The sequence below is a fragment of the Gigantopelta aegis genome, chromosome 6 (genome assembly GCF_016097555.1).
Source record: "Gigantopelta aegis isolate Gae_Host chromosome 6, Gae_host_genome, whole genome shotgun sequence".
NCBI lineage: Eukaryota > Metazoa > Mollusca > Gastropoda > Neomphalida > Peltospiridae > Gigantopelta > Gigantopelta aegis.
This window is the reverse complement of record NC_054704.1, coordinates 71,357,946-71,383,567: the sequence shown is the minus strand read 5'-3', so window position 1 is coordinate 71,383,567 and position 25,622 is coordinate 71,357,946. Positions and strand designations below refer to the sequence as shown.

Sequence of the window (25,622 nt, the reverse complement as noted above, 5' to 3'; positions counted from 1 at the left end):
CAGTCGGTCTAGGATCGATCCCCGTTGGTGGACCCATTGGGCTATTTCTCATTTCAGCCAGTGCTCCACAACTGGTGTAACAAAGGCCGTGGTATGTACTATCCTGTCTGTGGGATGGTGCATATAAAAGAGCCCTTGCTGCTAATCGAAAAAGAGTAGTCCATGAAGTGGCGACAGTGGGTTTCCTCTCTCATTATCTGTATGGTCCATAACCATATGTCTGACGCCATAGAACTGTAAATAAAATGTGTTGAGTGCATCATTAAATAAAATATTTCCTTCCTTCTCTGAGAGGTTGTAACACAACTGGGCTAACTCTTCTTCATTTACACTTGAGTCCTTGTATTATCATAAGTTACAAGCACTAGCACTAAAACTCTTGTAGCAAAAAACAAAAAACAACAAAACCACCTAAAACATTTGACACTATAGAGCAGTGACACAGATATGCTTGGATCCAATAAACACAAAGGATATTTCCATAAATAACAAGGTTTGAATCGATCCAAGGACAGCATCCCAGCCGTTACTGTGTAGATGTTTTTTTCACTGCTCTCACTGAATTAATATCTAACAATACATATTTCCATCAGATACAGGCATTTGCAACTATGATAATGATAATATAAGCAAGTGACACATCCTCCTCATGTGTTGATACATAAAAAGCATATTACAATAAAAGAGAACAACTGACCCCAAAGAAAGATTAATAAATGCTTTTTCTTTGGCCGTAAAACATTTTATCTGTGACACTGATGCATCAAATATTTCGGAGACACTACTGAAATAAACAAGCAGAAAGCTACTATGTGAAATGCTATTTTCACATATTATTTTCTCTGCTTATTAAACTGACTTTCAGTGATACAGATAAAACTCCCAACAACATGCTTTGTCCACCGAGATCACACAAACTGGATGATACAATGTCAGAATTGGGTACATATATGAAAACAAGTCTTGTTGGTGTATGGTCTGATGCACCTTAGTTTTACCGGTTGCCATTCAAGGTTTCCACCATCTCCCTACTAACCAGTCGTCTTGATAGTGATTCTGAATAACTGATGAGTTACCAGTAGCTCTCGCTCGCTGTAAGTGAGTTTTGTGTGCTAGGACGATTCAGTTACCAGTTGAGTCTCTTTCAGCAGGCAGGGAACAAGATGGTCACGGTTTGGCATTTGAAGATCGTGGACATTTATCAACAATAGGGGACAGTTCTGCAAACAGAATCAACAAAAACAATCCAATTATATTCTTGTTTCATGCTTTGTTCAACACCTAATAGCCGATCTATATTTTTGTGATGGGGTGTCATTAAACATTTATTCATTCACTGTTTCATGGTTAACATCTTGTAACACGATTCATTAATATCAAAACACTGTTTTCATGATACGACTGGAAGATCAAAAGTCATGGCATGTACTGTCCTGTCTGAGAAAAAGCTCATAAAAGATGCTTTGCTGCTGCTGTTCAGGAGTAGCCTTTGTGGTGGCAGCAGGTTTCCTCTTTCTCAACCAAATGTTGAAGTAACAATATTTAGTTAGACACCATAAAGCTTAAAATGTTCTAAGGCATCCTTAAACAAATATTCCTTTGCTGTTTCGTGGTAGATTAATTTCAAATTCTATCAATGATCTGACCTTCATTTAATTTGATATACTCAATGATGTAGCAGTTGAGAACCATATCTGTATGATGGTTCGTGTTACCTTGGAGATGTCAGTTCATGTGATTACCTTTCAAAGTCAGTGGTCGGTTCGGCCATCTTGTGACGCACGAGATATGTGGCTAGAACATCAGCTACCTGAAATGCAGTGTACAAAAGTATAAAAAAAGTAATTAACACACACACACACACACACACACACACACACACACACACACATCACACACCAGTTAAAAATTCCTTAATTACTGTAAACGTGTCTATTTTTACAGTATACAGACTTGTGTAAAACAGTGATTAAAATATACACACATCCTGTATGTCACCACATCACACACCAGTTAAACATTCCTTAATTACTGTAGGTGTGGATATATACAGTTTACAGACTTGTGTAAAACAGTAATTAAAATAAACACACGTACTGTACTGTCACCACATCACATACCAGTTAAACATTCCTTAATTACTGTAGGCATGGGTATTTACAGCATACCGACTTGTGTATAACAGTAATTAAAATATACACATGTACTGTACTGTCACCACATCACATGGGTATTTACAGTATACAGACTTGTGTATAACAGTAATTAAAATATACACATGTACTGTACTGTCACCACATCACATGGGTATTTACAGTATACAGACTTGTGTATAACAGTAATTAAAATATACACATGTACTGTACTGTCACCACATCACATGGGTATTTACAGTATACAGACTTGTGTATAACAGTAATTAAAATATACACATGTACTGTACTGTCACCACATCACATGGGTATTTACAGCATACAGACTTGTGTATAACAGTAATTAAAATATACACATGTACTGTACTGTCACCACATCACATGGGTATTTACAGCATACAGACTTGTGTATAACAGTAATTAAAATATACACATGTACTGTACTGTCACCACATCACATGGGTATTTACAGCATACAGACTTGTGTATAACAGTAATTAAAATATACACACATGTACTGTACTGTCTGTACCACATCACATGGGTATTTACAGCATACAGACTTGTGTATAACAGTAATTAAAATATACACATGTACTGTACTGTCACCACATCACATGGGTATTTACAGCATACAGACTTGTGTATAACAGTAATTAAAATATACACATGTACTGTACTGTCACCACATCACATGGGTATTTACAGCATACAGACTTGTGTATAACAGTAATTAAAATATACACATGTACTGTACTGTCACCACATCACATGGGTATTTACAGCATACAGACTTGTGTATAACAGTAATTAAAATATACACATGTACTGTACTGTCACCACATCACATGGGTATTTACAGCATACAGACTTGTGTATAACAGTAATTAAAATATACACATGTACTGTACTGTCACCACATCACATGGGTATTTACAGCATACAGACTTGTGTATAACAGTAATTAAAATATACACATGTACTGTACTGTCACCACATCAGACTTGTGTATAACAGTAATTAAAATATACACATGTACTGTACTGTCACCACATCACATGGGTATTTACAGTATACAGACATGAGTAAAACAATAATTAAAGGGACACACCCTAGTTACGGTTAGTTGTTAACCACTACGGCATTGTTTTTCGCTATTAAACCCATTTTTTCACAAATAAAATTGCACTTTACTTACCGTTTATTATTTAGAATATACATTTCCATTCACCTGAAGTGTTTTTTGGTAATCCTGGTTTTTGTAATACCACAAAATGCATTTTTCGTATTTCATAAAATGGCACGTGCCTCTGAGAAAAAACCGTTGAGCAGACAAGGTCTAATCTATTTTTAGAGGGGATATTTCCATTTCAATGTCACAGACGTTGGTATACCACGTGACCGTTATCATTTTGGTTTGGTTTGTTTTCTCGTGCACGGTTCGCGCAATCAACATCCGATTTGTTGTTGTTCATTTGTGAGATTTTTCTTCACAGTTTGTGAACATTTTCAGTAACAATAAAGTTCAGACAAGTAAATGTCTCAATACAAAACGTTACAAACCCTTAAAACCAATAATTTTGCTAAGTCTTACGATATCTGGAGAGGGGATACAACCAGGACAGAACAGTTGGAACATGTCCAGGAGAGGTGAAAGAAACGCACCCCAAGTCTGTGAAATTTGTCGTGACGTAGACATTGTTGTGCTTCGAGCGACATCTACCGGTGACATCAGAATACTAACTTTCAAAATTATTTCAAGCAATTGGGACATGGGGATTCCCATGGTATTTATCGATATAAAACCTGCTTTTTCACTCCATTTGATAAAAACGTGATCTAAGTGTATTACAGGTTTGTAGATTAAGCAAATTATAATTTATTTTCGCTGGATGGAACTAGGGTGTGTGGCTTTAAAATACCCACACCAAGCATCAGAATTTAAAATTTTATAGGAAATACTTTTTTTGGATCCGTGCCTTGTAAATGTATTCATCAGAACCCATTGGAAACATGTTTTTTTTTGCAATCATGGTAATAGTGGTTTTCTGTCCAGGACAAGGCATTAGTGAGAGAGAAGTCAATGTAGTAACCTTACACCTACTCAGTGAATCATTAAAATTTGCTCTATGTGGGAGCTGGTACTGGAATATGAACCCAGAATCTACCACCCTTGTGGTGTGTTGGGCCCATGACTCTGTGCAGGGTTCGTATGTATACACATTTCCTGAAGGGCCGGTTCGATCGGTGACGACAGTGCCGTTGTCTGCTTCAGCAGGGACATAAGTTTGATGGTTTAACTACTACACCACCAAGGCCAGTTATAAAATATAGTGTTAACAGCCTTATTCACCTGTAAATAATCCATTAGTACACATTTCATTTCAACTTATTTTCATGTTTATATCCAATTAAGGTTCAAGCACGCTGTCCTGGACACACACCTCAGCTATCTGGTCTTTCTGTCCACAACAGTGAGTTAGTTGTTAGTTAGTCAGAGGGAAGAGGGTGTCGTTGAAACTCGCTCTGGGTGGGAGCCGGTACTGGGCTGAAAACCCTGTACCTACCAGCCTTATGCCCGATGGCTTAACCACGACACCACCGAGACCGGTCATTAGTACCGGTACACAAGATCACAAGGAATTACAAGGGAAGTAACTCTGTAGTGCCTGATCATGAAAGTTGTACCCGAAATGGAATTCTGGGTGATGTGAGTAATTCTCAAGTAACTTAATTGATTGGAAGATCACATATGAACTAAGCTTTAATTATCTACTCACTTTGTCCGGGCAGTCTTCATGCACTACATGGCCACTCTGTGGTAAAACCTGCAGCTGAAATTTCCCTGCAAACATCAACAAGATAAATGATAATTGAAAAAAAAAAAAAAGAGAGCCAAAAAAGCCAGTAGTGGGTTCTGAGATACAAATATAGATGAAATATTTCCTAAAATGTTACAACAATTACTAACTTGATACCCATCAGCCTTAAAGCTGACAATAACAAGTATTGTTTGCCAATCCATTTGTCATTGAAATAAATATTGGGTTAACTCTACAGTCGCATGCATATTATTATTTAACCATTTAGAAAAGGCCATTAAAATTAAAAAGATTTACCATTGAACACCTTTTTTTAATCTCTTTTGGCTACATTTGCTATCTAAGTCACACACACCAAAAAATTAATACTGTTAAGTTGGGTTTTGTACCATTTGTTTGTATTACATGGCAACAGTTTTGTATGAAGGCAACCAATGATATCACATGTTTATTAAATCGGCAGGTATGTTTGTATTATACATTGTAAACTGATGGCGAGTGTGTTCTGTATGGTGATTGGTTAATTACATTCTTTTTTCTGGGATCAAATGAAAATAACACACAGAAAGATAATGACGCCATTAGAAAGTGACGTCATTAGCAATTGGAACAGGCCAAGTTGATGGTTCAAGGGTCTACAGTTAGATGTAGCCAGGTATTTTTTTCAAGAAATACCAAATATGGTTAGTTCCGTAGAAAAACTATTCAGTTTACAATGGACATAACCATATGGAGTTTTTAGATTTGCGGGTGTTATTGTCCATTTCATGTTTCATTTTTAACGTCAAGCTAACAACTTCGCTCAAAAATGACATTTGTGGGATCAAATAGACAATAACATCTGCAAATCTAAAAGCTCCATATGGTTATCTCCTAATCAATGTTAAAATTTGATGAGGTAAGACTCTTAACGTTAAATTGAATACTGTGTGACTGAAGTCTATGTGACAGGATGATGAAAATGAATACTGTCAAAAACTAACAATCCTGTTTTACTTACCCTGCATCTGTCCAATAGTAAGATCTTTATCAAGTCTGTCCATCCCTGACAAACAAAACACACCATTAAAACAGTCGTAAAGCAACCACACAGATACACACTGAGACGATTTTATCAAGAAACAGGTGTGGTCAATAAGCATTTGAAAGAAAAAATACCGGCCTCGGTGGCGTCGAGGCAGGCCATCGGTCTAAAGGCTGGTAGGTACTGGGTTCGGATCCCAGTCGAGGCATGGGATTTTTAATCCAGATACCGACTCCAAACCCTGAGTGAGTGCTCCGCAAGGCTCAATGGGTAGGTGTAATACACTTGCACCGACCAGTGATCCATAACTGGTTCAACAAAGGCCATGGTTTGTGCTATCCTGCCTGTGGGAAGCGCAAATAAAAGATCCCTTGCTGCCTGTCGTAAAAAGAGTAGCCTATGTGGCGACAGCGGGTTTCCTCTCAAAACAGTGTCAGAATGACCATATGTTTGACGTCCAATAGCCGATGATAAGATAAAAAATCAATGTGCTCTAGTGGCGTCGTTAAATAAAACAAACTTTACTTTACTTTGAAAGAAAAAATAACAACATAATATAATAGGTACTGCACATGGAAAGGGTAACCTAGCTGTGCCATGTCTCTCGATCATAACACAATTAGGTACAAGTATTATATAATACAGCATAAAAAGGGAATTAACTTCCAACAGAAGGAAATAACAGAATTTATCAATGCTTTTCTTTAAAGCCTTCATTATGCAATTTTTAACCAATCTTTTTTAAATTCTTCAGGTAATATTTAAGAGAACAGGCTACAATGATAAACTTTTATAAAATACAAACTGAAGAGTAATACAGGCAAAAATAAAATATGAATCCTTAAAAAAGAAACCTCCGTAAACACTAAACTTCATCTTTCATGCAGATGCCAAATTTAAAAAGATGTTATCAAAAACTGAGTGGTCAACACTACACAAGGAAAGGGAAGTAACCTGGTATCTAACAACTGAAAAAAACTCAGAATAGATATTACACTAGCATTACCAAATGCAGAATAAACCGAATGAACAATGAACATTTTGTTTTCATAATTTTGAAAATTAATAAGCAACTACTATTTAACGTATTCAGATGGTGTAGTGACCTCTGAAATTTGCGTAGCAAATAGCAATGTGATATGGAACAATATAGTCCCCGATACCGGCCTCGGTGGCGTCGTGGTTAAGTCATCAGACATAAGGCTGGTAGGTACAGGGTTCACAGCCCGGTACCGGCTCCTACCCAGAACGAGTTTTAACGACTCAGTTGGTAGGTGTAAGACCACTATATCGACGTCTCTCTCACTAACCACTAACAATTAACTGACCCCCCCGTCCTAAACAGACAGCCCAGACAGCTAGAACAGAGTGTTTGAACCGTAATTGGATATAAGCATGAAAATAAGTTGAAATAAAACAGTTCCCAATGGACAACTTTCAAGAACAATTACACTTTATACGTAAGTCAGTCAATGGTTGATGAGGCAGTGATTTTTTACCTGCAAGGATTAGCATCTTTGGAACACTACAAGATAAAAACTTCTGAGACAATCCTTGAAACCAGCCTGCAAGAGAAAACCAACAAAACTGTATAGTTGCTATTACTGCACTATTAAAAGTTTGGTGCAACTCAAACTATGACCTTGGGAAGCCCTTGATTCAGTAGTTCTGGCTGGTAGCAATGTGTGATGATGTTTATTTGTGCAAACACTTATATTCCCCCAAATTTATTTTATTTACTGTACATTTTGTTATATGCAGTGTACTCAAGCCCTTGAAACCAGTATAGGGTTCAATACAAGAATTGAAACGTCTTTTTTGTTGTATTTTAAACATAACAGGGTTACTAGTAAAAATATTCTTTACTCATATATATCTCTAAAATGCCATTGTCTTGTAAATAAATTAAAAGTGAGGTGTCATCTTTTTTTATATAGGTGTACAGCTTGGATGAGTTTATATACTGCTTCGACCAGTTTTATTAGAAAATGTTAATATTATCACCAACTGGAAATGATTTGGCATAAAGACAAATAAAAATAAGTCAAATAGTTTTCTAATGTTGCTGTCCCTTTTTTTATTACTGTCACAATGCTGTGGTAAAATTGTCTGCCGTCGCAAAATTGTCTGAATTTCAAGGGCTGCAGCTACAGTTATCATATTCCAAACGTAACTGGGAGTAAATAATTGTGCAATAACTTTATTTTAATATTTACTGTATGTATTTTATTTCAGTATTCTAGATTACGATATTCTGTTTAGAATATTGTATTTCATGGGGACAACACCTAGCTTGTTATCAGTACGATAGCCAATGATATTGTGTTATTTTATCACGTACGAGATGTTTCATGTAACGTCCGTGCAACATTTACATACCGACACATCACAAGATTTCAATAAGGACGGGTCTGTCTATCTTTTCTTGCTTCGTTGCCATTATTTCTTGTCATTGGTCACAGCACAGATTTAGATGTGACACACACTCATGTTTATCTCTTTGTGAGACTATTTTCCACAGCAAAGAGTTGTTTTTATTTTACTCAGTTTCGCCTAGGAATAAACCATGAACCGTGACCGCCTTGTTGTCATTTGTCAACGAGAGTGTTCAGGCCCTCTAGAATTTCTTTTTAATCCACTAGCTGTGGGATCATTGATTTTTAAAAATTTACTAGCCATGATTAAAAATTCACTACTTTACTTTAAGTTACTACAATTTTACTAAATAATAGTAATAATCAGATATGTCACCTAAAGAGGGAGATAAAACTTAAAAACCCTAACATTGATGGTTGAGGTGGGGTCAAGATATTCATATTTACTAAGTAAGACTTAACTGCAACATTTGACCATGTTGTTTTCACTAGCCGTCGAGCTCGGAAATAGTAGTTATTTACTAGCCCAACATTGAATATCACTAGCCATGGGAGTGGGGATACAATAATCTAGAAGCCCTGGAGTTACAAATATAAAACTGAATTATGGCGAATCTAGAGAAAAGTAAAAAAAAACCAGTAGAGATTTACCTTTCCAGAACTGTTCTGTTTCAGCCAAGTCTATTCTCCATGTATAACTGTGAGGACCCTAGTAAAAACAATACATACAGATATATGTTGTACATCACCAGTTATAAATAGTTTAAACAATATTTATTCCATTTTTTTCTTGTGGAATTGGTCAACAGCCTACAAACCTATAATAGGACCTTTCCCTACATTGTTTTCACAAACAAGCCGTGACAAGATGACAGACTAAGTACATATAATAACTAACAATAATAAAACATAATAGTAGATAATTAACATAAGAGTGAGCTACAGAAAGGAAAAGTATGTACAGAGAAATAAGACAGGTAGAGAAATGAAACAGTGCTATTAAGTTTCAAAACATTTAGTGCTAACAAAGTCATGAATGGATTTAAAAATGTCTATATTTTCCTGAATAGTTGAGTGTAGATCGCCAAATAATAAAATGTTATGATTAACATGTAGATATTTCTGTAAATGGATATTTCGATGCACCCTGAACAGAGGGCAATGACAGTTATAAATCAATACTGTCAAACCTGTTTAAAAAGCTATCTCATATAACAAGGGAAAAAACATCTCGAGTCACGAAATTTATAAACACACATTATCCTGACTGCTGATATGTATTGCAGATATAAATATTGTTTGCCAAATTTGCACATCATGAACATGCTCTAAGGTGTACATTTGCACCCCAATAATATGTCACAATCTTAATCCAATTTACAGTATTAAATACTTAGTTATCTCTAATACAGACTCATTCATATGCTTCAGAGATCAATAAAGTCGCTTCTTAACACAAGTCAAATTTTGCTATGTTTTTGGAAGAATAAGGTGACATCTTACTATGTGCCTGAATGAGCAGATTTAATAATAATATCAAAAAGAAAATCACATTTTTAAGGAAGGAAGGAAATGTTTTATTTAACAAAGCACTCAACACATTTTATTTATGGTTATATGGCGTCAGACATATGGTTAAGGACCACAGATATTAAAAGAGAAAATCTGCTATCGCCACTTCATGGGCTATTCTTTTTGATTAGCAGTAAGGGATCTTTTATATGCATCATCCCACAGACAGAATAGTACATACCACAGCCTTTGTTACACCAGTTGTGGAGCACTGGCTAGATCGAGAACTAAGCCAATAGTTCCACTGACGGGGATCGATCCTAGACCGACCACGCATCAAGTGAACGCTTTACCACTGGGCTACACCCCGCACCTCAAATTTGTAAAGGAAACAAAACAACTAAATTGTGAACGAAAATACGATTCACTTGAGAATTCTCTTGGAAATGAAATATCAGTCTTGACTTCACCAACGTAATGACTGTTCTCGACTTATTTCAGTTCCTGTGTTAGCCCCAGCTTTACCTGTGGTGCTGAGAACGATGAAGAGTCTTCATTCTGACGTAGTTCTGACGATCCATTCGGAGAAGAATCCGGCAGCTTCTCCCCAGGATGTTCTTCATCTTCCTCGATGATTGTCTCAGACGAACTGTGGACTTGTTCCAACTCAGACGAGGCCGTCTCATTCGTATCCACACTGAAAACAAACACCAATCACTAAACCACTATAGCTGATGACACCCCATTCATATTTACACTATAAACACAAATCACTGTATCACATCCCATTTATATAACACAAATAATTATATCACATAAGCTGATCACATCCCATTTATATAATACAAACAACCATATCACATAAGCTGATCACATCCAATTCATATTTACACTAAAACACAAATCACTATATCACATAAGCTGATGACATCCCATTTATATAACACAAACAACTATATCACATAAGTTGATGAAATCCCATTTATTTTTATATTATAAAGCCGAATAATAATTAACACTATAAACACTAATAACTGTAAATCATACATTGTTGACATCTCATTTGTATCCACACTAAAATTAAAACTAAATCTTAACATGTATGTTGCAGATGTCTTATTTTATCAATACTACAAACAAAAACTAATAATTATAGCACCTAAATTCATATGCATACCAAAACTAAACCATATATAACAGGGATGTTTGACAACCAATAGGCGAAGATTAAGAAATCCAGTGTGAAATTTTGGTTTGAAACATTTAAGTGTCATAAGGACTCCCTGTTTGCAAATCTTTAGAGCCTGCCACCAACCCAGCCCTGCCATGTGTCTCCAGTAGAACAGAAGATACACTAAATATTTTGCATGAAACCATGGAAAAGATCACTATTCAAGACTGTGGTTTTCCAGGATTTTGAGATGTATGTTGACTGTTTCATTTCGAAGAATCAATGTAATTTGTACAAATAATTTTTACGAGCCACGCGGGCTCGCATGCTAGCCAAGCCAGAGTGTCCTACATTGTTTTTGCGAGGCTCGGGTTCCCGGACTCTTCTCAAAATCGCACACTGAAATTTATGTGCTCTAGTGATGTTGTTAAAAATAACCTAACAAATTTTTTGTCAAGAGCTATGTAACTTTTCAGAAGCAAGCATTATTTTTATTTATAAATGAAATGCAGGCGGTCAGAGCCAAATATTCTAATACAGATGATTTTTTTTTTTAAATAACAAATTGAAAATACCAAACAAACCAAACTAAACTACAAACAGAAAACAAAATAATGTTGGTCAAATTATGTCGCAGTGCCGCTGAAAGGAGGTGTGGTAACAAGAGCATTACTTAATTTGAGAGGGAGTGTAGCCTTTGCATTACAAAACATGGAGTGGGGTACAAACAGATCAAGGAGTTTATGATAACCAAACTTTTACCAATGTTGTTATCAAGATCATAAGACTGAATATACAATTATTTTGAATTCATATTTTACATTATATTTTTGCCAGGTAAAATGGCTTTTTTTGTTTAACACCCACCCTTACAATGGGGGAGTTTTCTTCTACAAAATATTTATTATTAAAATTATATCATCCACAATTAATACAAAAATGTGATCTTTTTGTCGATTTTGAATATTGTAAAATGTTTGGGTCCATGTACATAGTGAGTGAAATAGTGCTCCTGAAAATATGTGATGTATGCTGTGTCTCGACATATACAAGGCTTCTAGATTATGGTAGCCCCACTCCCATGGCTAGTGATATTCAATGTTGGGCTAGTAAATAACTACTATTACCATGCCCGACAGCTAGTGAAAAAAAAGCTCAAATGTTGCAGTTAAATCTATTTTATAAATATGAATATCCTGCCCCCACCCCAACCCCCTAATGTTAGTGTTTTTAAGCTCTCTCTCACTTTCTTTAGATGACATATTTGATTATTTAGTATAATTGTATTAACTTAAAGTAAGGTAGGGCTAGTAAATCTTTAATCATGGCCAGTAAAAAATTTTAAATCACTGATCCCATGACTAGTGGATTAAAACACAACTGTAGAAGCCCTGCATACACTTGTCACAAAGCACACCCACTTACCATTTCACCTGACCCACCATAGACACTCGAGCTGAATCAATGTTCTTAATCTGACCAGTGCGCACTCTGGAACGATATAAAGCTTGTGTTTAGTCACAGCATTAACATGACTGAGTTACAGTAAAGTACACTTCGACCGAACTACTGCATAGAACGAACTGATCATAAAGTCCCGTTTTATCTGCCTATACATTAATAACAAACTTACGCAAATGTGTACAACTAACTACTGCTATAACAAACTAACTATAATTTAATTTCGATTTTGTTAATTGATGTTAATATATTGCAATCAATTGATGAATATTTTTTCTAGTAACCTCATAATGCCAATTGGTATCTTCTCCAATGCATAACCTAATTCAGCAATGTTACTAGCTTCATTTCATTACTGCAAACATTAGTCATTATATGTTTTATTAAATACATCTACCTTAGTTATTGTTAATTAATAATGTCTCCATATTGCAATCACTGTAATACTGAATGGTATCTTCTGCAATACAAAACCTCATTCATCAATATAACTAGCCTCATTTCATTACTGCAAAAATATCTTCATCTATTCATCAAGTACAAAAATATGTATGTTACAAATATCTTTATATGAAGCCACATTTATTACACAGTTCACTATATGGCTAATCACTTTGTTTTGGTAAATGTTGACATGGATATGTCATAAATATGTGTTCTTACATCCATTCTACTACCATGTCTAATGTCTTGAATGACTTTGGTCGACCCCGGAGGAAAGACTGCATGCTGGAAAGAGCATCCAATGCCGTACCTGAAAACAACATGATACACTCAGAGAAACGAACATACCCAGAAAGCAATTTTAAACCCTCTACTTACTAAGATGCATCTCAATGTGGTGATAAAAAGAAGTCTGATACAGATTTTACAATTTCATAGATTAAGCAAGATAACTATATGAAAGAATCAATTTGACATAATAGAATAAACATGTAATAACATCCTGAGATAATAATCACAAACTCTACTGACAAAAAAGTCTCAAATGTAACACCACAGGTGGATTTTTCATAGATTTATCTATAAAAATACATTAAGAAATTAACTGGACTTATCAATATAATATTATTAATGATACTGTAATTGACTGAATACGATTCCAGATACAATATGATGCATTCACAAACTGTTAAGTAATCAGACCTTCAGTTTCTAACCTTGGTCCATGACGGAGAATGTGTACACACATTCAGCAAACTTACTGGAAATTTTACACATTCAGCAAACTTACTGGAATATTTTACACATTCAGCAAACTTACTGGAAATTTTACACATTCAGCAAACTTACTGGAAATTTTACACATTCAGCAAACTTACTGGAAATTTTACATTCAGCAAACTTACTGGAAATTTTACACATTCAGCAAACTTACTGGAAATTTTCCACATTCAGCAAACTTACTGGAAATTTTCCACATTCAGCAAACTTACTGGAAATTTTACACATTCAGTAAACTTACTGAACATTTTACACATTCAGTAAACTTACTGGAAATTTTACACATTCAGTATACTGGAAATTTTACACATTCAGCCAACTTACTGGAAATTTTATGCATTCAGCAAACGGACTGGAAATTTTCCACATTCAGTAAATTGACTGGCAATTTTCCACATTCAGTAAACTGACTGGAAATTTTCCACATTCAGTAAACTGATTGGCAATTTTACACATTAAGTAAACTGACTAGAAATTTTCCACATTAAGTATTCAGTAATAACAGAGAGTTTCTTACCTTCCACCACGTCTATGACACAGAGTCCAGCCAAGGAAGGAATCAATTCTTTGTTGGCTGTGTTTACTGCGATCGCACCACCCATGCTGTAATAACAAGAAAAAAACACACCCTGGCATGATTTACCAAAAACCAGGCAACTTCCTAAACATTAGATTAATAATATTCATGTAGATCAGACACTACTTGAAAAATGGCTAGTTTGATGGACTGTATGACTGGTCAATGGTTTAATTTTAAAATATTATAAAGAAAAATAGAATGAAGAAATCTTCGATTGTTTCTGTTTGCATGAATACGTAACCTGACCTCTCACCCAGTGCATGCCCTCCTACCCCCCACCCCACCCCAAACATTCCAGGAACCAATCAAATGGCTATAAAGTTAAAGTTTGTTTTGTTTAACTCTTATCCACCCAGCTTTCCAACGTGAAATATGTAATTTTGAACCTACATTATTCAACCTCAAATTATCAACCAAAAAACCCCTAACTTAACACTATTTTGATGTGTGTCATAGTTTAGAGAATATATTAGTGAGTCTAATTACCAAAATAAAATTTACAGAAGAACTTATTAATTTTTTATTTTTTTATTTTTTTAAAACCCTATGATCACGATCCATGACTTCATTGTTTATGACAGTTTATTTTCACTTTCAATCGACGATGAGTAATCCATCCATAATCTACTTCAAAGTCTGTATTATCGGTTATTTTTGGCAAATACATCCTTTACAAATCTTTAGTTTTAATTAAATAATAATGTCCAACATGTTTAAAACAAAATTTTTTATACAAATAGCAAGAAATCAAACCCATGTGCATGATACGTCATCAATAATGTTTATACAAATTTAAACCGTTTTTTGTTTTCTTTTTAATACTGCGATAACAACTTAAATACGAATACCAGTCAACACAATACACTCAGCGTGTCCGATGGTCATTCTACTATGTTCTAGCATTCACAGAATCAAGATAAATAACTCCTGTGAATGTTTACAGCTGTGTTTACGAAGATCGGTCGCGTCTCGACTGCAGTCGAGAATGGGAGGGAAAGAGTTAACGACACTACTAAAGAACATTGATTTATTAATCACTGGCTACTGGATGTCAAACATTTGGTCATTTTGACATATAGTCTTTGAAAGGAAACCCACTATATTTTTTTATTTTTTCATTAGTAACAAGGGATCTTTTATATGCACCATCCCATAGATAGGATAGCACATACCACGGTCTTTGATATACCAGTCATGGTGCACTGGCTGGAACGAGAAATAGCCCAATGGGCCCACCAACGGGGATCAATCCCAGACCAACCGCCATGCATCAAACAAACGCTTTACGACTGGGATACATCGATCCTGCCCCCCAAATGGCTACAACGTCCATTGCATCTAAGGTATCCTTTTATCTTTGTTCTTTTTGTCTGGACACAATTTCTGTTGCTTGAATTTATCCAAACCATTTTTATGCTTTGGTGTTAGGGCTCTGTTTGGTTCATTTGGTTTAGTCTATAGCTAGGGGTGGGGGAAGAATAGATCAGGACAAAGCATGAAAAAAAGGAAGATATTTTGTCTGAATTTCTTCTTTTTTTTATACCTATCAGTCAGATTTCAACAAACTGCATTTATTAATAAAGAGAGTGCTGGTATAAAAAGTATTGAAGGTACATGTAGGTAGTCGAATATCTAGAAGTAGAATGGCCTTCTGAACTGGATTAATTTAGATCAACAATTCATGATAAGCAGTTTAAAATGTTCGAAACCTTATTAGCCATACTGTTTGTAACACTTGGTCACATCAAGCTGTGTTAAAACAAAGACATTTATCATAACTAAAGAGAAGAAAATCTGTACACATATTGTAGATTGGATAGTTTCATTGTGTAATGAAGACTGTTAATTATAATTTGACGAATATCTAGGTGAGAAGAAACGTCTTACCTGTGACCAACTAGAATGATCTGTGGTGGCGTATCCCCATACAGCACATCGATGACATCAGCTACATCCCTGAAAACAATAAACAGTAGTTGTCAAATATTACCTCACAAGTGATCAATGGTATAAATTTAATTTAAGATATGATCATTCACTAAGTATTTAATCACTCTTATATTACACAAATACTAACCTAATTTATAAATTCACGGCCAACATAAATCCTTGGAGCTTGTATATATAAAAAGGTCAACAAACACCCTAAGTTTGGGAAGTGAAAAGCTAAAACAAAAATCTACTTTACCTGGACATGGTGTCAAGTGAGAGATCTTTGTCATTTGAAGTGACTGAATCACCTACAAACAGGTCAAAGTGATATTTGATTATACAAATACAAAAGGTCAAAGTGACATAGATTACATAAACAAACAGGTCAAAGTGACATTTAATTACACAAAGAACCAGGTCAAAGTGACATTTATAAACATAAATAAACTGGTCAACGTGACATTTAATTACACAAAGAAACAGGTCAAAGTCACATCTGATTACATAAACAAACAAGTCGAGGCATCATTTAGGTACAAAAAAACAACAAACAGGTCATAGTGTACTCAGTTACACAAATCACAAATTAGTCAAAGTAGTACATGATTACATAAACAAACAAGTCGAGGCATCATTTAGGTACAAAAAAAAAAAAACCCAGATCATAGTGTACTCAGTTACACAAATCACAAATTAGTCAAAGTAGTACATGATTACATAAATAAACAAGTCTAAGTGACACACAATTTATATAAAAAAACAGGTCAAAATTACATTTGATTACATAAATAAACAGGTCAAAATTACATTTGATTACATAAATAAACAGGTCAAAGTGACATTTGATTATGTAAATACACAGGTCAAAGTGACATTTGATTATGTAAATAAACAGGTCAAAGTGACATTTGATTACATAAATACACAGGTCAAAGTGACATTTGATTACATAAATAAACAGATCACATGATTATCTACTTAAAATGAAATAATTTAACAAAGGACCCTGTTATATATACACTGTCATCTCTCAAGTGATGCAGGCAATGAAATAGTTGAGAAGGGTCATTCGGATTATAAAGAAGTTACCACATGTCAAGAAAGTCGAGAATGGTACTTGCAAAGGTCATAAATGTATCATGACCCATGGTTTACCAGACCACTAATTTATGGTGATCTGCACATGGGTTACCAGTCACTATGACGTTTCCACTGACCGTGTCCTCTCAAGTCCATGGCAGCACATCTACAGGTGACCAGGTGGGACACAGTTGCCTGAAAGTAAAACAGTGGACTGTTAGATATCATTGTTTTAACACAGGTGAGACACGGTCACCTGAAAGTAAAACAGTGGACTGTTAGATATCATTGTTTTAACAGGTGGGACACAGTCGCCTGAAAGTAAAACAATGGACTGTTAAATATCATTGTTTTAACACAGGTGGGAAACAGTCGTCTGAAAGTAAAACAGTGGACTGTTAGATATCATTGGTACATTGGAGTTAATATGGAAAATACTGTATCAAAGGACTTTAAAAAGATTACTGTATGATTTGAGAGGGAATGAATGAATGTTTAACGACACCCCAGCACTAAAAATACATTGGTTACTGGGTGTCAAACTATGGTAAATGCAACAATAATTTGATGAGGAACATCAATATAAAAATTCAAAAGTTAAATAAAAACACAGTGTAAAGAACTGTGCAAAAATTACAAATATTACAGATATGTAATATTAAAATTTAAAATAAAAATCAGTATCACATAAAAATTGTAATTAAAGTTCTAGATGGAATTGAAATGATTCCATCACATTTCGTTGACCATACAGATCTTTTACAGTTTCTGTAAGATGCTTACACTCCACCAAAATGTGGCATACGTCAAAGTACACTGACAGTGCTCACACTGAGGTAGAGGATCTTTCTTCAAGGTAAATGAATGGGTCACATATGTATGACCAATGTGAACACGACACAAGACTATTTCATCCTTCCTGCACTGCCTATAGGACTGTCACTCTCCCAAGACTGGCTTGACAGCATGAAGCTTGTTCACAACTGCACCGTTCCAATCATTTTGCTAAGTCGAAAAGATAAATTGGTTGATACTATGTTTAAAATCAGTATAAGGCACACCAACCCTGGCATGAGGCACCTCCAAAGCAGACTTGGCAGCTGAATCTGCCTTTTCATTACCCTTGATGCCAATATAACTGGGCACCCAACAAAATACAATATCTTTATTTGCAATGGATAAAAACACACTTTCAATTAAGGAATGGTCCAGCTTCATATTGCGTAAAGCTTGGAGACACAAAAGTGAGTTGGTAAAAATAATAAATTTGGATGCCATCAAATAATTGATTTCTCCTAAGGCTTTAATGACTGCCCAAACTTCATCACTAAAGATTGATGCTGAGTCAGGCAGTCTCATGGAAAGTATTGTGTCTAATGGGAAAACTGTAGCACAAGCCACAGAATTCCCATCCCGTAATCTGTCTGTATAAACAGGAATGTAATCGGTCTAGAATTTCCATGAAAATTTGCTTGCACACAACAGCATCTGTAGTGTACGATCTTTCTTCAGATGCGCAGGATCAAACACAATTTTTGGTGGTGTACTACATCATGGTGGTAAAACAAAATATGAAGGACTTTCCAAAGTGTCAGTTAAATCAATGTTCGAAATCGACTAAAAAAACACTTAATGCAAAGACCAAATGCACAGATAGCATTTGGCATTGCATCAAACAACTTCATATATTTGTTATCAAACACTGCATTATGTGTAGGATGTTTTGGTAATGATTTAATCTTGATGGCATACTGCAGAGAAAGCTTTGCACGTCTAGCACCCAAACAAGGTTCAGTGAGACTGTCATGTTGGGTGGGGCATCCAGAATGACTATCAGAACAGTTTACACTGTTTATTCTGCGTGTGGTCATGTGGTGTATGTTTATGTGGGTCTCTATGGGTGTGTGTGTGTGTGAGCATTTATGTTACATTATACTGCTGCTGAAACGAGTATGTGCAGTACAATAACTACAGTACCACAACTCGCCTCTCAAATTATCACATTCATATCAATGGACAAGTCAACTTTCAAATCAGTTAATATTATAACATGTATGTCCAACAAAGTAAATATGTGTTATACTTACTGACAAAAGAGCCCATGAAAGGGCTGAGAACCCTCCACCATGCAGAAAAAACAAAACTGGCCCCTTGTTTCCACAATCATAAACTCGGAACGTCTATACTCATGTAAGGAAGCAAACTTGCTAGACAAATAACTTTACTGACTGCAGAACTGATAATATTGTTATAACAAATATAAGCTGCAAGCAGAATTTAACAGGAGTATGATGTATACTATATTGAACACCATTTACTTCCAGTAAAAAATGCATGGCCAATATCGCAGTAGATTTATGTTCGTTATCTCAACCCCTGAAATTCAGATCATCTTTCAATGGCTATTTAGTACAAATAATAAATAGTAAATACCAGGTAATGATACAAATGTTGTTGCAGGTCAATTTTGCATATTTGATAACAAATAGCCAGTTTTTGAAGATATGCTAGAAGAGGCGGTTCACAAACATCAAAATTATCCACGAGTGTATAATTCAACTAATATTTTTGGGCTACTTCATCCTAAAAGTGTACATACATAAACCATTTCATTTTTCAACAAATATTTAGCAACATTTTTTCTTCAGTTTGATAGCACAGGTCTTCCGCTAGCATATATAGTTTCATGACTCACCTTGCCAAATTAAACAATTGCTAATATTTATATAATATAGCACAGGTCTTCCGCTAGCATATATAGTTTCATGACTCACCTTGCCAAAATTAACCAATTGCTAATATTTATATGATATAGCATTTAGTATTTGGCTAATAAAATTTCTTTAAATCAGCCACTTTTGAATAATTTTCAAGCAAATAATCCAGACATGAATATCTAAAAATTGGCTAAATCTAAATTCTTTCCAGTGTGAGGCCTGAGTTTGTACACTCATGAAGATGTTGGTATTTGTTAATGGCACCTAAAAAAACATTCTACTTTCTACAATAAATGTGTATGTTGAGGCATAGGTGCATGGTTTGGCATCACTGATATTTCTTCAGTGACTGCTACAGTCTGCAGGATACATCATCTTGTCTTGTCTTCACATCATGTTTGTTTTCAAAGTACTTGTCCCAGTACACTGGACTGTAGTCACGTGTCTTCAGCAATAACTTTCTTCCCCCACAACCTTTTCTGGAAAAGTAACAATACAGTAATATTTAACATCAAACCTATCGACACATCATGATTACATCATTTTAAAGATATTCTCTCATATCGGAACATGTATTTTTTTTAGTCAAGCAGATACTGTCAATTTCTTTAATGAACACCGACTTAAACCTGCCAAACAATTTTTCTTATCTACTTGTAAGAATTTAATCCTGGTGTCCCTGCCTTTGGAGTGACAGGTGTTCTGAATACGTTTTCATATCACATTCATAATTTAAATTTATTTTATTATTTTGGTTTTGGTTTTCAAGTTAGTAAATAAGTCTATATGTCTGAGTAAAGGAAGGAAGGAAATGTTTTATTTAACAATGCACTCAACACACTTTATTTACGGTTATATGGTGTCGGACCACACAGATATTGAGAGAGGAAAGCCACCGTCACCACTTTATGGGCTACTCTTTTCGATTAGCAGCAAGGGATCTTTTATATACACCACCCTACAGACCATGGCCTTTGATATACCAGTTGTGATGCACTGGCTGGAGCGAGAATCTGAGTAAAGAACCAACTTTACAATCTTAATAATAGTAGGCAAATAACAAATATAATGAATGGGTAGTAACTTAAATTCATATTATTATGCAAGAGCAGGGCTAGAGCATACTTGGATTCCGTTCCACAAAAGAATCATAGCTAAGGTTAATTGTCATGACCTTCAGCAAGTTTTACGGATACCACATAAGCATTACAACTATTCCAGAAAGAACCCTTTCAGTAGTTGTCAGATGATTAAAATCTTCAGTGTGAAGAAGTTAAATAATATGTAAGTTACCGACTAACTGGTATCAGACATCCAAGATATAACTTCGCCAGTTTATTTATGAGGCGACAATTGCCAAACACATTAAAGGTAGACTAAACTCCAACAAGAGCCTTATGTGTTGGAAAGATGCATACCCGGACCACCAACCCATACTGACACTTTAACAAATGAAAAACGCATAATTTTTGAATTAAGAAAAAAACTTGATTATTCCTGCTAACTGGGGAAAGCCATTTTGTTTTGTTTTTGTGATGACCGGTGGTACAGCTTGGGGCGAAGTGATATCAGCTCAGGTCCAACTTCTCTATTATGTACAGTGTAAACAAATGCCCTAATTTACGACAAGGCGCTTCGCTTTCATCAACCTGACTTGTAAAACAACATAAATGACTTGATCGTATAATAAACTATTTAACTAAATATATTTCAATTTGTATCAATATAATGAAATGGAGTTATAGTACTTTTTCTTTTAAAATACCTAAAGAAAAAATGCATATTATTAGGCCTATTAGAAGGATACGTTCGAGTCGAGCAAAAACGACCACTCACGATAACCAAGTGATAATTTTCTTTTCTCTGGGACTACTAATTGGTCAGTTTTGTGATTTTAGATGGGAAAGTCTACTTAATCAAGGGCTTTACAGAATTACTTACAGTAATAAAACTGGTAAAGTCCATTACGATTTGAGGTTATCACACAATACCCTGTGATCTTAATAAAAGAGGCACGTCTTTTTAGTGTGTCTAGACACAGTGTCTAGGGACCGTCTAAATATACACCTGCCAATCAAGAGCCACAGGTACAGGCCACGGAAAGAAAAGACCAATTAAACAAGAAAACACTCCGACTATTATTTCAGTACGTGGGTTAATTTATATACAAAATATAATAGTTATTTCAACACTTTGACAATGTTGGTTTATTTTGTACTGAAATATAAACCACATATACACGTTGCTGTGTTACTAGGATAGATATTATTACAGAACACTGCAATGCATCCGCAAAAATCAGGTATGTTTTATTTCTTCAGTTCGAAGACTAATTCCTGACGTGACACGTTAGGTATTACGTAACCACCAGCTCACCAGAGGGCGTATTCATTGGGATGGTACAAAATGGCTGCGCCCGTTATATATACTAGTAATAGCCGTCACATTTAACCGTTTTATTAATTAACTATGCGATTATACTTGTTGATATTAAGCAATAATGTGCATTATGTATCGTTGAATATGCACACCAGTCCAAAAGCCTTGCTTTAGCATTCCTTTAAGACATTTATCTTAGAACTATATTTTCCTGAGGTCTATGAAAAACATCAAATCATCATCTGCCATTTAACATTTATGTTGGTGGTTAACAACGGCCTCATACCAACCGTAAATTTTCACTTTCAGTTATGATCATAGTTATTAAAGGGACACACCCTAGTTACGGCTAGTTGTTAACCATTACGTCGTTGTTTTCGCTATTAAACCCATTTTTTCACAAATAAAATTGCACTTTACTTACCGTTTATTATTTAGAATATATACATTTCAATTCACCTGAAGTGTTTTTTGGTAATCCTGGTGTTTGTAATACCACAAAATGCATTTTTCGTATTTCTGAAAAACTCACGCGCGTCTGAGAAAAAAACATTGAGCAGACAAGGTCTAATCTATTTTTAGAGGGGATATTTCCATTTCAATGTCACAGACGTTGGTATACCACGTGACCATTATCATTTTGGTTCGGTTTGTTTTCTCGTGCACGGTTCGCGCAATCAACATCCGATTTGTTGTTCATTTGTGAGATTTTTCTTCACAGTTCGTGAACATTTTCAGTAACAATAAAGTTCAGACAAGTAAGTATCTCAATACAAAACGTTACAAACCCTTAAAACCAATAATTTTGCTAAGTCCTACGATATCTGGAGAGGGGATACAGAACAGTTGGAACATGTCCAGGAGAGGTGAAAAGAACGCACCCCAAGTCTGTGAAATTTGTCGTGACGTAGACATTGTTGTGCTTCGAGCGACATCTACCGGAGACACCAGAATACAAACTTTCAAAAGTATTTCAAGCAATTGGGACAAGGGGATTCCCATGGTATTTATCGATGTAAAACCTGCTTTTTTGCTCCATTTGATAAAAAAGTGATCTAAGTGTGTTACAGGTTTGTAGATTAACCAAATTATAATTTATTTTCGCTGGATGGAACTAGGGTGTGCGGCTTTAAGCTATGCCACGTCATGGAACAGAATGGAAATTGTACACATTTATTTTTACAGTTGCAATGGTTGGTATTTAGGACGATAGTAGTGCTAGGATTCTTTTGTGGACCCTGGCTATAGATTTTCAAAGTTATCTTAGCAGTACCATATCATTATACCATCGCTATGATGTCACTATGACATTCACATTGCCTACAACGTTTTACAATATTATTGTAGCGTTAAGATATGTTCGAAAATATGGGCCTAGGCTTCTTCTTTTTAATTGATAACAAAAGGCTTCACTCATTACATTTCTATTTTCTTACAAATTACGTTTGTTGTTGAAAGCTAAATTTAGAGTACATTTTATAAATGAAGAATGGTCATAAACTTATTTATTTAAAAAAAATATACATACCCTGGTCCAGTTGTTGGAACTGGGGGCAAAGCAAACCTTTTTTTCAAATCACCTTTCGGTAAAGCAGACATATTATTCCTTGTCAACTTGTCTCGCTAAAACCACACGTTATATAAAATAAAACGTTTATCGAGACTAACTTGTCAGTAGCTGGGAAGAAAATACTCGGAGCTCCTCGACCAAGTCCTCGAATCATACCTCGAAAATATGACAGCAATGTAAGACAAATTGTTCATATTCCGACCAAGTCCTAATCCCGCCTACAAGGAAAGAAAAGTGTGACAGCATTTAAAGGCATACTGTCACAGACCACTGACCTATTTAATTGTCCAACAAAGTATTACCTGAGCAAAAATAATTTGATTTGTCCTTAAATGTACTTTATTCGACCATCTTTATAACCACCATACTCCATTTATTAATGATATTTTGTAAAAATAATTTAATTATGGCAATGGTCCATAATTCAAAAACCAAAATTACCGAGAGATTTGACATGGATTTCACTCCAGCATGTTCAGTTAAGGTGATGCAATAGCTACATTTGGTTTCTAACAATTAATGTAACTTCTATTTATTATCAATTTTTAGATAAATAAGTTCCTTAAATCTGTGACAGTATGCCTTTAAGGGATTTGGCTGGTATGCAGGATGTACGTAACTTTTGAAACAGGATCTTTTCCCCAAAAATGGACCTTGCGTATCGGTAGAGGGGTCGACGCACACATTCTCCCCCGTACCCGTTTTTTTTTTTTTTTTTTAGCAAATTATAAAATATCATCAAGTACGGTAGTTTAATTATATGATCTACTATTACTGGAAGTGTGTGTGTGGGGGGTGGGGGCTAATAATTACATTTACAGGGCCGTTACTGAACGATATGCAAAGTGGGGATACATGGCCAAGTCACACGTGGGCGGGCATATGTACATCGGTGAACCACGTTATAAAAAAAATACATACACACACACACACACAAAAAAAACAAAAAAAACACCCAAAACCCAAAACCATGGGATTAAAAAAAAACCGCTCTCTTTTTGAAGTTGAAATGGGGAAAGTATGCAGTGCAGAACATCAGTTGAAATTTTGCACTTAACCAAAATTTTGTGTACACATAATATGTGTTGTGTAGGTTCTCAATTGTGGGCTAATAGCCTATATAGCATTTTTTTTTTTTACATTACTTTGTACCATGCACCATGTTAAAAGTATGCAATGTATCACAATGAAAATTTTACCATCAATACAAATTTAAACATAACTGGTTTTGTGCAAAATATCAACGTTCTATTTGTCTGTTAATGTTATCCAACTTCTAAAAGTGTTAGGTGGTGTGTGGTTTTTAGAGTGGGGTTGGGGTTATTCGTCCGATATACATGATGAGGAAATAAAGGTAAACATAGGCAGTTGCTCCCCCACCCCGCCCCTGTCTCGTACGCTTATGAAGGTAAATGTTTTGAGTCTCAATTGAGTGTCTTAATGGAGGGGGGGGGGGGGGGGGGGGTATAGATCTATGCGGTGTTACACATGCTCGTCTCCGGGTCCTTCGGTCCATTGTTTCTGTAAGGGAAAACTCAACAGTGGTGGATCCAGAAAATCCATTGGGGGGGGGGGGGGGGGTGGCATATGTGTGCTCTTCTTTTCAGTTCTGCTCTCTTCTT

At 35.3% G+C, this 25,622-nt stretch overlaps 1 protein-coding gene across 1 annotated transcript; it reads right to left on the bottom strand.

Moving 5' to 3' along the window:
• Positions 1 to 704: 704 nt before the first annotated feature.
• LOC121375755 (protein phosphatase methylesterase 1-like) lies at positions 705 to 24,093 on the bottom strand. Its single transcript, XM_041503370.1, has 16 exons — positions 23,959 to 24,093; positions 20,422 to 20,530; positions 19,422 to 19,514; positions 17,472 to 17,529; positions 16,511 to 16,562; positions 16,210 to 16,278; positions 14,260 to 14,345; positions 13,182 to 13,272; positions 12,483 to 12,548; positions 10,412 to 10,583; positions 9,026 to 9,083; positions 7,499 to 7,564; positions 5,976 to 6,020; positions 4,934 to 4,998; positions 1,743 to 1,810; positions 705 to 1,220 (listed from the first exon to the last, which is right to left on the bottom strand). Exons 1-16 carry the CDS (start codon positions 24,027 to 24,029, stop codon positions 1,202 to 1,204), a joined length of 1,188 nt encoding a protein of 395 aa, XP_041359304.1. The 5' UTR covers positions 24,030 to 24,093; the 3' UTR covers positions 705 to 1,201.
• Between the last annotated feature and the right edge of the window lie 1,529 nt (positions 24,094 to 25,622).

Excerpts from the sequence above, each read along its gene's own strand:
- LOC121375755 (XM_041503370.1), bottom strand. The coding sequence starts at position 24,029 with ATGTCTGCTTTACCGAAAGGTGATTTGAAAAAAAGGTTTGCTTTGCCC. Across the intron at positions 20,531-23,958 it reads GTTCCAACAACTGGACCAGG|AAAAGGTTGTGGGGGAAGAA; the intron begins GTATGTATATTT and ends TTACTTTTCCAG. Across the intron at positions 7,565-9,025 it reads AACAGAACAGTTCTGGAAAG|GCTGGTTTCAAGGATTGTCT; the intron begins GTAAATCTCTAC and ends TTTCTCTTGCAG.